This window comes from Eriocheir sinensis, unplaced genomic scaffold, assembly GCF_024679095.1.
Source record: "Eriocheir sinensis breed Jianghai 21 unplaced genomic scaffold, ASM2467909v1 Scaffold45, whole genome shotgun sequence".
Classification (NCBI taxonomy): domain Eukaryota; kingdom Metazoa; phylum Arthropoda; class Malacostraca; order Decapoda; family Varunidae; genus Eriocheir; species Eriocheir sinensis.
The window spans coordinates 700,273-712,535 of NW_026111776.1; the positions used below are offsets into that span (position 1 = coordinate 700,273).

Here is a 12,263-nt window from a genome sequence, read left to right on the forward strand (position 1 = left end):
ACCAGACAGCAAAACAATAATGGGTGAGCCTCAAGTCGATGATCTGATGGATGTCCTGCGTGCTGACATGTGAGTAGTTATTTCTTTCCTGTGTTCATTTTATATGAATCACTCCCCTGCTCTACCCTTTACCGCTTCCTTAAACTGACTCCACTCCACCTCAACGACACCTACCTCTTTGTCTCTTTCTTCCCTTCATCCTATACTCAAATTCTGCAGCTTTACCCTCTTTGCTCAACTCCCTAATTTCTCTGAACCTCTCTTAATTTTACCCCAAATACTAGAACATAGATTCTAATTTATGCTTATTTTTCAATCAAAGCAATGTTATTAAAATAACCATTTTGGGTAAAATATTACTTCCATATTCATATTTCTATTCATTGTGATTAAGGCTTCATTCAATAAAAAGAAAGGAAATTACTGTCAGTCAGTTGTTTATATCATTCATTAATTGAATTTTTTTTACACAAGGCGCCGGCCAAAGGCACAGCAAAAATTAGTAAAGAATATAAGATAGATTGTGTTCATGTAAGGTAATATAGTGTATAGATTATATAATGTAGTATACTATTCTAGGAGTGATTTCACTATGCTGGCAGGTGTGTCCTTGCATCTTCCAAGCTTGTACACCATGTAATGATTAAATCCATTGCTTGCAGAAAGGACGTGAGACCTGCTGCAGGAGGAGCAACAGCAGATCCGTTGGTCAGTTTCAATAGCCACGAATCTGCAGATGCACCAACTGTAATATATGTTGATGCATCTGCAGAAGAAGCGCTTCCCCCTTCATCCACCCCCTCAGAAGATCCCACCACGGGACAAATGGGAGCTGTAAGGGCAGTGGAGTCTGCTGCCCAGGAACACAAGGCAGCTGCTCAGGCAGTGGCATCCGCTGCACGGGCCCAAGAGGCAGCTGCCCGAGCACAGGAGTCCGCTGCGAGGGCCAAGGAGTCCACTGCGAGGGCCAAGGAGTCCACTGCGAGGGCCAAGGAGTCCGCTGCGAGGGCCAAGGAGGCAGCTATGCGGGCCAAGGAACAGGCTGCCAAGGAGAAAATTGAGGCCATGAGGCTTAAAGCTAAATACTATAAATTTAAACTAGAAAATAATTAAACATACAACCAAATACTACTTCTGTTATTTCTAACATTATTAAACTATTATAAGCTTAGTTCTCATATGTATTGTAATTTGTACTTATACTGACACTGCAGTGTTTTGCATAGGTTCGGACTATACAATTAGAATTTGGACTGTGGAAAGATATACTCTGGTGAAGCTTTCTAGTCTCCTTTTAGAAAACAATCATAAGAAGGTCATCAGAAATTGTGGTTAGAGATGAGAGACTATGCTAATGGGAATTTAAATTTATCATAATGCATTAAAAGGTAGGAAACATTACCAAGGTAGGTACACGAGGCCCTGTTGGAGGACGTTCCATCAGTCCTCATTGCTGAGAAGAGAAATGATGACATTAAGAGAAATGTATAAAATCAATGTGAAGCAAGTATAATTATTTATCTATTTTTATCGATTATATCTATTTTTCCATCTCTCACCTGTTCACCCATCCGTCCCACTCCCCACTACCACCTTCATCTCATTAGTGATCTTCCAATAAGTAATTAATTAAATTAGAACATAATACCAGTTTCTCTTGCAAAGATTCAACTTACCTGAAATGCAAGGTGCAGAATGCATCCCGATAGGCACGACCCTCATTACGGTGACCACCGGGCGCATTGGCAGGTTCTTCTGCAGCATCATTTAATGGCACTGGGACTTGTGCCTCTGCACCCATTGGTTGCTCGTCATCCAGAGGAAGAGGAAGATTCCTATCCTTGCAAATATTGTGCAGCATTCCACACACATGAATGATTTTGCACACCTTGAGGGGGGGCCTCAATCGTACCTCACCATGCAAAACATGAAATCGGCGTTTGAGTTGTCCAATTCCACGTTCAACAATACTGCGTGTAATTTTGTGAGACCTGGATGAATAACAATGGTAATTAATTGTAATTAATTGTTGTACGTTGTTGTCCTAGTGGTAATCTTGTTGAGTTAGTCTACACTTCATATGATGAGTTAGTGGTTATCAAAGTTTCAGCAAAAAATATACAGGACAAAATTTGGGACTCAACTCTCAGTGGCCGATTCTCAGGCAAATAGTAATTTAACTTTGAGCACAGGTTAAGGTTTTTAATGCATAGGGCGTTGAGTCAGATTTAGTACTAAATACACCCCATTCCCAGTGTTAGTTCTTACCAGTCTCACTGACTAAACTACTTATAAACGTTATATCAAAGTCCTAAACCAAAGTAACCTTGATTTCACCTCCTGCCAGAAAAATATTTAAATGTTTTAGTGCATATATATAGATATATATATATATATATATATATATCTATATATATATATATATATATATATATATAGATATATATATATATATATATATATATATATATAACTTATGTTACCAAGCCCAATACTATCTTTCCGAAATGAAACTTAATCCAACCTAACCAAACTTAACCTAACTACTACTAATACTGTCTACTACTACTACTAATACCACTGCTGCTGCTGCTGCTACTGCTATCAATAATAATAATAATAATAATAATAATAAGACAATGTATTTACCTATTATATCGTGACTGAGGTCCAGGCAGTGGACGCAGATAAGGTGTAAGGAGCCATGTCTTGCAGGGGTACCCACTGTCTCCAAGCAAGTGACTTCCTGCTGGCACATATCCTCCGTCAAACAATCTTGACAATCCACTGCTGTTCAAGATACGTGCATCATGCACTGACCCTGGCCACTTGGCAAGAATGTCCAATATTCGATAATTGGCATCAAATACAACTTGGACATTCATGCTGTGATACCCCTTCCGGTTCACATACACTTCTTCTTGATCCCTCGGTGCCACAATTCGGATGTGTGTGCCATCAATGGCACCTACGATGTTAGGGAAATTGGCTATAGCAAAGAATTCTGCTTTCTTTCGGTCAGCGCTGTCTTGGGTGACAGGAAAAGTTATGAACCTCTTGAGGACATTAACATCTGCAAGGGCGTCTATAGTTTTACTGATGGCTCTGCTGATGCTGGACTGTGAGGGGCCAAGGTCATCACTGCTACATTGTTGCATTTTGCCAGTAGCAAGATATCTTAAGGTTATGAGAACCTTCAACTCCGGGGTGAGCGGGTTAGACCTGTTGGTATCACTCTTCAGCGCTGCCCTTACAAGGTTGGTAACAAATAATATACCTTCCCGGTCTACCTCTTGATGAGCTCAGCATCATTAAGTTCATTTAGAACGTCCTTTCTAAGGTAATTATTCCCTGGCTGATGTGGTTGTTGCTCTTGTGGCGCTGCCATCTTGATTGTTTACGTTCAAATCCATCGTCCTTAAGGGCTGGTAAGACAGGGTCCAGCCTGTTTTACCGCTAAGCACGATGTTAGGGCCGTCGAAAAATTTTATGTACGACGTCAGGCAAGTTAGGCACGATAGCCGCCATTTTATTTTGCTATGGACGACGGCATCGGCCTAAGACACTTTCGTGGATACCGGCCCAGAATCTTACTCTTTTGACGATAACTATAAATTAGTTTCGTTTTTGGAGCCCAAAAGACAGTTTTGGGGCAGGAAGTCGGGAAAATAATCGGCTGAGTACGACAATCTGGCAATAATCTGTGGCCGAGGCAGCAGCAGCGGGTATCAGATACCTAAAATAGCATACTTTTACTGCGCAAAGCAGGTGATATCACTTATTGTGACTTCGTGAGCTTTCATATTTTTCTATATGTGTATATTTCATGGTGGCAGAATTTAAATTACTAGTTTAATTTTTACTAGTGACACGAATTTGTGTCTGTTTATCACAATAGAATTTCACTCTAATAAGTAAATCAGACTCCACAGAAATGTTACCAGTGTGTGTATGAATGAATACAAAGATAAGCACATACCTTGATTTAACTCTAGGATGTCTCGTGGATCATTAATAAATAAAAAAACAAAATATCCGGCTAAACTATCCTTCAGCCATTACCTTTAATGGCGCCCAAAAAACAGTCCCTCCGCCAGGTTTTTACCCACATTTGGTCATGTCAGGTGCGCCTATTAGCAACACCAAAGGCAACGGGGAAAAAAAAAAAATTACGAGTCTGCAAGTACTGCGATGTTTACTTCCCTCACAACATCGACCACCTGGAAAATTTCATCACTATTTGTTTGCCACATTAGCTTTGCGCTTTTGTGCCCTGCGCCACGCTTCTTCACCGAGGCGTTAAATGGTCGCGCAAACTAACATGCAGGATCGAAACTCACTCCATGTTTACTTAATACCGACGGGCTTTTATAGACTGCATAATACAACAACCTATAGGGGCTTAATAAACAAACGCTATATTTTTTTGTTTGTTTAGGACAGTAAAGGCTTGCGTGCACCACAACCTACGCGCTGTCTGCTGTGATGCTGAACGAGACACAAGAGGCGATAATGAGAGTATTAGCCAAAAGGAAAATGAGAGGAAGAAAGCATTATGGGACGTTTAACTAAACATTTTGTCGCTTAAGTTCGCCTATTTGACAAGTCTTTCCAAATACTTTTTGGGCATTTCCAGTAGTTTTTTTACCCTGGTGGTAGTTTGACCCTTCTTCTGTACCATGAACCTAAATAAATACTCATTAGAACCCGATTGCCTCCCTCTTTGACCTTTATAAATAGTTGATGTTAGAGGCGAAAGTGTCTTATAATACCAACCTATGACCCTTTACCACGGGTACCTACTGAAGGTGGAGTGGAGGCCCTGAGGGACGCCGAGCTCCTTCAAGAGGGTGGAACGTAACTCACTGTGATGCATTGCAACAATTTACAAAGGTTATAAGAAACCCTTCCTAGGCTGCCCTAACCAGATAGCACGGTGGTCGGGTTGTAAATACTCCTCGTTAGTCACCATAAGACATGGGGCGGTACTATAGCACCTCGACACACTCCGCATCCCAAACTCCACCACCACCACCGCCACTACCACAAACACCTCCGCCAACACCACTCTATCACCCCTACCACACAGACCACCATTTCGACACCATCCCCACCACCATCACTGCTATACCATCCCTATCACAACACCTCCACCACCATCACTGCTACACCATCCGGCCCTATCACAACACCTCCACCACCATCACTGCTACACCGTCTCTACCAAAACACCTCCACCACCATCACTGCTACACCGTCTCTACCAAAACACCTCCACCACCATCACTGCTACACCGTCCCTACCACAACACCTCCACCACCATCACTGCTACACTGTCCCTACCACAACACCTCCACCACCATCACTGCTGCACCGTCCCTACCACAACACCTCCACCACCATCACTGCTACACTGTCCCTACCACAACACCTCCACCACCATCACTGCTACACTGTCCCTACCACAACACCTCCACCACCATCACTGCTGCACCGTCCCTACCACAACACCTCCACCACCATCACTGCTGCACCGTCCCTACCACAACACCTCCACCACCATCACTGCTGCACCGTCCCTACCACAACACCTCCACCACCATCACTGCTGCACCGTCCCTATCACAACACCTCCACCACCATCACTGCTACACCGTCCCTACCACAACACCTCCACCACCATCACTGCTACACCGTCCCTACCACAACACCTCCACCACCATCACTGCTACACTGTCCCTACCACAACACCTCCACCACCATCACTGCTACACTGTCCCTATCACAACACCTCCACCACCATCACTGCTACACTGTCCCTACCACAACACCTCCACCACCATCACTGCTACACTGTCCCTACCACAACACCTCCACCACCATCACTGCTACACTGTCCCTATCACAACACCTCCACCACCATCACTGCTATACTTTCCCTACCACAACACCTCCACCACCATCACTACTACACCATCCGGCCCTATCACAACACCTCCACCACCATCACTGCTATACTTTCCCTACCACAACACCTCCACCACCATCACTACTACACCATCCGGCCCTATCACAACACCTCCACCACCATCACTGCTATACTTTCCCTACCACAACACCTCCACCACCATCACTACTACACCATCCGGCCCTACCACAACACCACCACCATCACTACTACACCATCCGGCCCTACCACAACACCTCCACCACCATCACTGCTACACTTTCCCTACCACAACACCTCCACCACCATCACTACTACACCATCCGGCCCTACCACAACACCTCCACCACCATCACTGCTACACTGTCTCTACCACAACACCTCCACCACCATCACTGCTACACTGTCCCTACCACAACACCTCCACCACCATCACTGCTACACTGTCTCTACCACAACACCTCCACCACCATCACTGCTACACTGTCTCTACCACAACACCTCCACCACCATCACTGCTGCACTGTCCCTACCAAAACACCTCCACCACCATCACTGCTGCACCGTCCCTACCACAACACCTCCACCACCATCACTGCTACACCGTCCCTACCACAACACCTCCACCACCATCACTGCTACACTGTCTCTACCACAACACCTCCACCACCATCACTGCTACACTGTCTCTACCACAACACCTCCACCACCATCACTGCTACACTGTCCCTATCACAACACCTCCACCACCATCACTGCTACACTGTCCCTACCACAACACCTCCACCACCATCACTGCTACACTGTCACTACAACACCTCCACCACCATCACTGCTACACTGTCCCTCACAACACCTCCACCTAAATCACTGCTACACTGTCCCTATCACAACACCTCCACCACCATCACTGCTACACTGTCCCTACCACAACACCTCCACCACCATCACTGCTACACTGTCCCTATCACAACACCTCCACCACCATCACTGCTACACTGTCTCTACCACAACACCTCCACCACCATCACTGCTACACTGTCCCTATCACAACACCTCCACCACCATCACTGCTACACTGTCCCTATCACAACACCTCCACCACCATCACTGCTACACTGTCCCTACCACAACACCTCCACCACCATCACTGCTACACTGTCCCTACCACAACACCTCCACCACCATCACTGCTACACTGTCCCTACCACAACACCTCCACCACCATCACTGCTACACTGTCCCTACCACTACACCTCCACCACCATCACTGCTACACTGTCCCTACCACAACACCTCCACCACCATCACTGCTACACTGTCCCTACCACAACACCTCCACCACCATCACTGCTCCACTGTCCCTACCACAACACCTCCACCACCATCACTGCTACACTGTCCCTACCACAACACCTCCACCACCATCACTGCTACACTGTCCCTACCACTACACCTCCACCACCATCACTGCTACACCATCCGGCCCTACCACAACACCTCCACCACCATCACTGCTACACTGTCCCTACCACTACACCTCCACCACCATCACTGCTACACTGTCCCTACCACAACACCTCCACCACCATCACTGCTGCACCGTCCCTACCACAACACCTCCACCACCATCACTGCTACACCATCCGGCCCTACCACAACACCTCCACCACCATCACTGCTACACTGTCCCTACCACAACACCTCCACCACCATCACTGCTACACTGTCCCTACCACAACACCTCCACCACCATCACTGCTACACCGTCCCTACCAAAACACCTCCACCACCATCACTGCTGCACCGTCCCTACCACAACACCTCCACCACCATCACTGCTACACCGTCCCTACCACAACACCTCCACCACCATCACTGCTACAAAACACCTCCACCACCATCACTGCTGCACCGTCCACAACACCTCCACCACCATCACTGCTACACCATCCGGCCCTACCACAACACCTCCACCACCATCACTGCTACACTGTCCCTACCACAACACCTCCACCACCATCACTGCTACACTGTCCCTACCACAACACCTCCACCACCATCACTGCTGCACCGTCCCTACCACAACACCTCCACCACCATCACTGCTACACTGTCCCTACCACAACACCTCCACCACCATCACTGCTACACCGTCCCTACCACAACACCTCCACCACCATCACTGCTACACTGTCCCTACCACAACACCTCCACCACCATCACTGCTACACTGTCCCTACCACAACACCTCCACCACCATCACTGCTACACTGTCCCTACCACAACACCTCCACCACCATCACTGCTACACCGTCCCTACCAAAACACCTCCACCACCATCACTGCTACACTGTCCCTACCACAACACCTCCACCACCATCACTGCTACACCGTCCCTACCACAACACCTCCACCACCATCACTGCTACACCGTCCCTACCAAAACACCTCCACCACCATCACTGCTACACCATCCGGCCCTACCAAAACACCTCCACCACCATCACTGCTACACCGTCCCTACCACAACACCTCCACCACCATCACTGCTACACCGTCCCTACCAAAACACCTCCACCACCATCACTGCTACACCGTCCCTACCACAACACCTCCACCACCATCACTGCTACACCAACCCTGACCACAAACATCAACACCATCATCACTACACCAACCCCTACCACAAGCACCTCAGCCAGCACCCAGTCCTACCGGCCTCTTGCAGACTCCTACGTTCTTATGTTCTTATATAATAAAGGCAGTCAACTTAGGATATTTTTTTGTTGTTGTTCATGGGAAAAAAGACGAAAGTGTTGTGAACCTATAAGGGAGTAATCAGAACCTGGAGGGAGTACAGGAAGCTCAGATCGCTTCCCAGGATGAAATCACTCTAGAGTGATTTCATCATAGGTCCAGATTACTCTAGAGTGATTTCATCATAGGTCCAGATTACTCTAGAGTGATTTCAGCTTAGGTCCAGATTACTCTAGAGTGATTTCAACCAGGTCCAGACTACTCCTGAGTGATTTCAATCAGGGGAGTGATCTGAACTTCCTACACCGGTGTGTTGTCCCGAGGCAGTGGTGGTCAGCCCCAGTCCTGGTCCCAGCCAGCGTGCGTGGTATTTTTTTTTTTTTTTACTACTTGGCTCATGCATCCCGGTGTTTCCTTTGGCAGAAGGCGTGGTAGGTAGGGCTACAAACAGAATGTGAGTGATCTTAATTGACGATGGCTGATAAATCGTTAGCCGACGGCGGGACTCAACGAAGGACCCCCCAACCTTCACCTGTACCACCTCTGTAAAATGTGTGTGTGTGTGTGTGTGTGTATGTGTGTGTGTGTGTGTGTGTGTGTGTGTGTGTGTGTGTGTGTGTGTGTGTGTGTTACATATTTTCAAGAGCAGGCGGTGGTTGGGTGGGTTACGTGCGGGTGCGATGTCGTGGAAGACCCGGGTTCAAGTCCCGCCCGCCGCTACAAGCTGACAGTTTCTAGTCATAACCAAGTGACCAAAGTCTACCCATATACTTTCCTGAAGACCATCTATGAACCTGGACTCAGCGAAACTCTATAGAGGATCAAGTGGAGCTCCGCGGGGCAGCGTGAGCCAAGCATAAATGGCGCCACCAAAACACTTGCCTGTGCCACCAACGGGCTGGGGCCGACCAACAGGGCCCAGCATGAAATCCTACCGGTGCTATGGGCCAAGCATAAATAAAAATCAATAAAGTAAATAAATAGATAAATATATAAAATAAAAAATATGAGTCCTATTCGGTTCACCATCCTATCCAAAATTTTCACCTAACGCCCTGGAGAAAGTCATCCCTCAGAGTACATTCAAGCATCACATCACATCACAAATTCACATAAAAATCTTACTAATTTCAAATACGTCAAGGCAGCAAGTGTAATTTTAACCCGCAGCTTTTTATCCTCGGATATGAAAGCCGCACCTAGCCCTCTCGTCCCCTAACCTCCATTGACGGCCGAGATGCTGTTCGCCGTGACCACAAATGTTTCCATGACGAATCCAGCAATATTCTGTGTACATCCAAGGCAGAGGCGTCACCTGTGCACTGTTGCAGGTGTTTGGAGGCAGCCTGGACAAGCACACGGAGCGGCGCCACTACCTCAACTCCCCCTTCAAGGCCCGCTACGTTCGCCTGCACCCCCAGCGCAGGAGGAGGTCCATCGCCCTGTGCGCCGCCCTCATCGGCTGCCCACACAAAGGAGACTGCGGCGAGGGCTTCTTCCGCGTCCCGCCCGATACCAGCTGCGGTGAATGTGTCTGGCTTGTATTTTAGTAGGGGTAAGTATTTAGCAGGGGCAAGTATTTAGCAGGGGCAAGTATTTAGCAGGGGCAAGTATTTAGAAGGGGCAAGTATTTAGACCGTAGATAGGGGCATTAGGCAGGGGTAGGATTATCTATGCCCGTGTCTCTGTCTGTTTGAGTGTTAATATATTTGAAAATACTAAATCTCTGCTAAAATATATGTGGGATGGTGGGATTGATGATGATTTGGTGGCACGGGGGTGGAGATGAGGCTCAGTGCAGTGTGGTGGCGCGAGACAGTTGTTGTGGCAGTGCTAGCCCTGGTCCAAAGTGGGTCGTAACAGGTGATGGCGGGGCAGGTGCAGTGGTGCTGAAAGATTATTCAGGTTACAGGCTTAGTAGTGATTGCCAAGTCCTTGTTATGTTATTAATAATAGGAAGGGTGGATTCTGCTCGGCTAGGAGATGGTTGAGGGAGCTTCTGCACAGCCTTGAAGGGGCTGGGGGTGGTGCATCGTATTCCACCTGAGTGACGAGCTCCAACATTGCACTGCCACATGAATGCATCTATGCCAGTATCAGGGTGGGCGGACGGGCGTACCCAGGGGACCTCGGCGTGTCGGCAGGGCGGGTGGACGGGTAGATGGGCGACATACTCAACAATCGCTATGTATCTTCTTCGACCATACCAGCACTGCACTCTGACTGTCACCGTATTTTCACTGCATTACACAGAATGTTCCTTGAATATATATATATATATATATATATATATATATATATATATATATATATATATATATATATATATATATATATATATATATATATATATTTTTTTTTTACAACAAAGGAGGCAGCTCAAGGGCAACAAAAAAAAACAATAATAGAAAAGCCTGCTACTTGCTGCTCCTAAAGTAAAGCAAAAGAGGTGGCTGAAAGGAGATCAAATACAGGAGAGGTTTCCTGATACACTCCTCTTGAAAGAGTTCAAGTCGTAGGCAGGAGGAAATACAGATGAAGGAAGATCGTTCCAGAGTTTACCAGCGTGAGGGATGAAAGAATGAAGATGCTGGTTAACTCTTGCATAAGGGTTTGGACAGTATAGGGATGAGCTTGATCAGAAAGTCGAGTGCAGTGGATCCACTGGAGAAGGAGGAGATATGCAGTTAGCAAGTTCAGAAGAGCAGTCCGCGGGGACATAGCGATCGAAGATAGAACGAGAGGCAACGTGGCGGCGGAATTGAAGTGGTAGAAGACTATCAGTATGAGGAGGAGAGCTGAGGAGACGAAGAGCCTTAGCCTCCACTCTGTCCAGAAGAGCTGTGAGGTGAGCCCCCACATGAGATGCATACTCCATACGAGGGCGGACAAGGCCCCTGTATATGGACAGCAACTGTGCAGGGGAGAAGAACTGGCGGAGACGGTACAGAACGCCCAGCCTCGAGGAAGCTGATTTAGTAAGAGATGAGATATGAAGTTTCCAGTTGAGATTTTGAGTTAAGGATAGACCGAGGATGTTTAGTGTTGAGGAAGGTGATAGCTGGGTGTTGTCAAAGAATAGGGGATAGTTGTTTGGAAGATTGTGTCGAGTGGATAGGTGGAGAAACTGTGTTTTTGAGGCGTTGAAGGACACCAGGTTCTTCTTGCCCCAATCGGAAATAATAGTAAGGTCTGAGGCTAAGCGTTCTGCAGCCTCCAGCTTTGAGTCGGATGGGTCTTCTATTAAAAGAAGTTGAGTAATGCAGAGTGGAATCATCGGCGTAGGAATGGATAGGACAGTTCGTTTTGGAAAGAAGATCATCAATGAACAACAGAAAAAGAGTGGGAGATAGGACAGAACCCTGTGGGACACCACTGTTAATAGATTTAGGGGAAGAACAGTGACCGTCTACCATGGCAGAAATAGAACGGTCAGAAAGGAAACAGGAGATAAAGGTACAGAGAGAAGGATAGAAACCGTAGGAGGGTAGTTTAGAAAGCAAAGATTTGTGCCAGACCCTATCAAAAGCTTTTGATATGTCCAGCGCATAGCAA

At 47.0% G+C, this 12,263-nt stretch overlaps 1 protein-coding gene across 1 annotated transcript; it reads left to right on the forward strand.

Annotated features, from left to right (window-relative positions):
• Positions 1-2: 2 nt before the first annotated feature.
• Positions 3-10,258, forward strand: LOC126992357 (translation initiation factor IF-2-like). The gene is made up of 3 exons (XM_050851064.1): positions 3-69; positions 663-1,062; positions 10,040-10,258. Exons 1-3 carry the CDS (start codon positions 20-22, stop codon positions 10,256-10,258), a joined length of 669 nt encoding a protein of 222 aa, XP_050707021.1. The 5' UTR covers positions 3-19.
• The last annotated feature ends 2,005 nt before the right edge of the window (positions 10,259-12,263 follow it).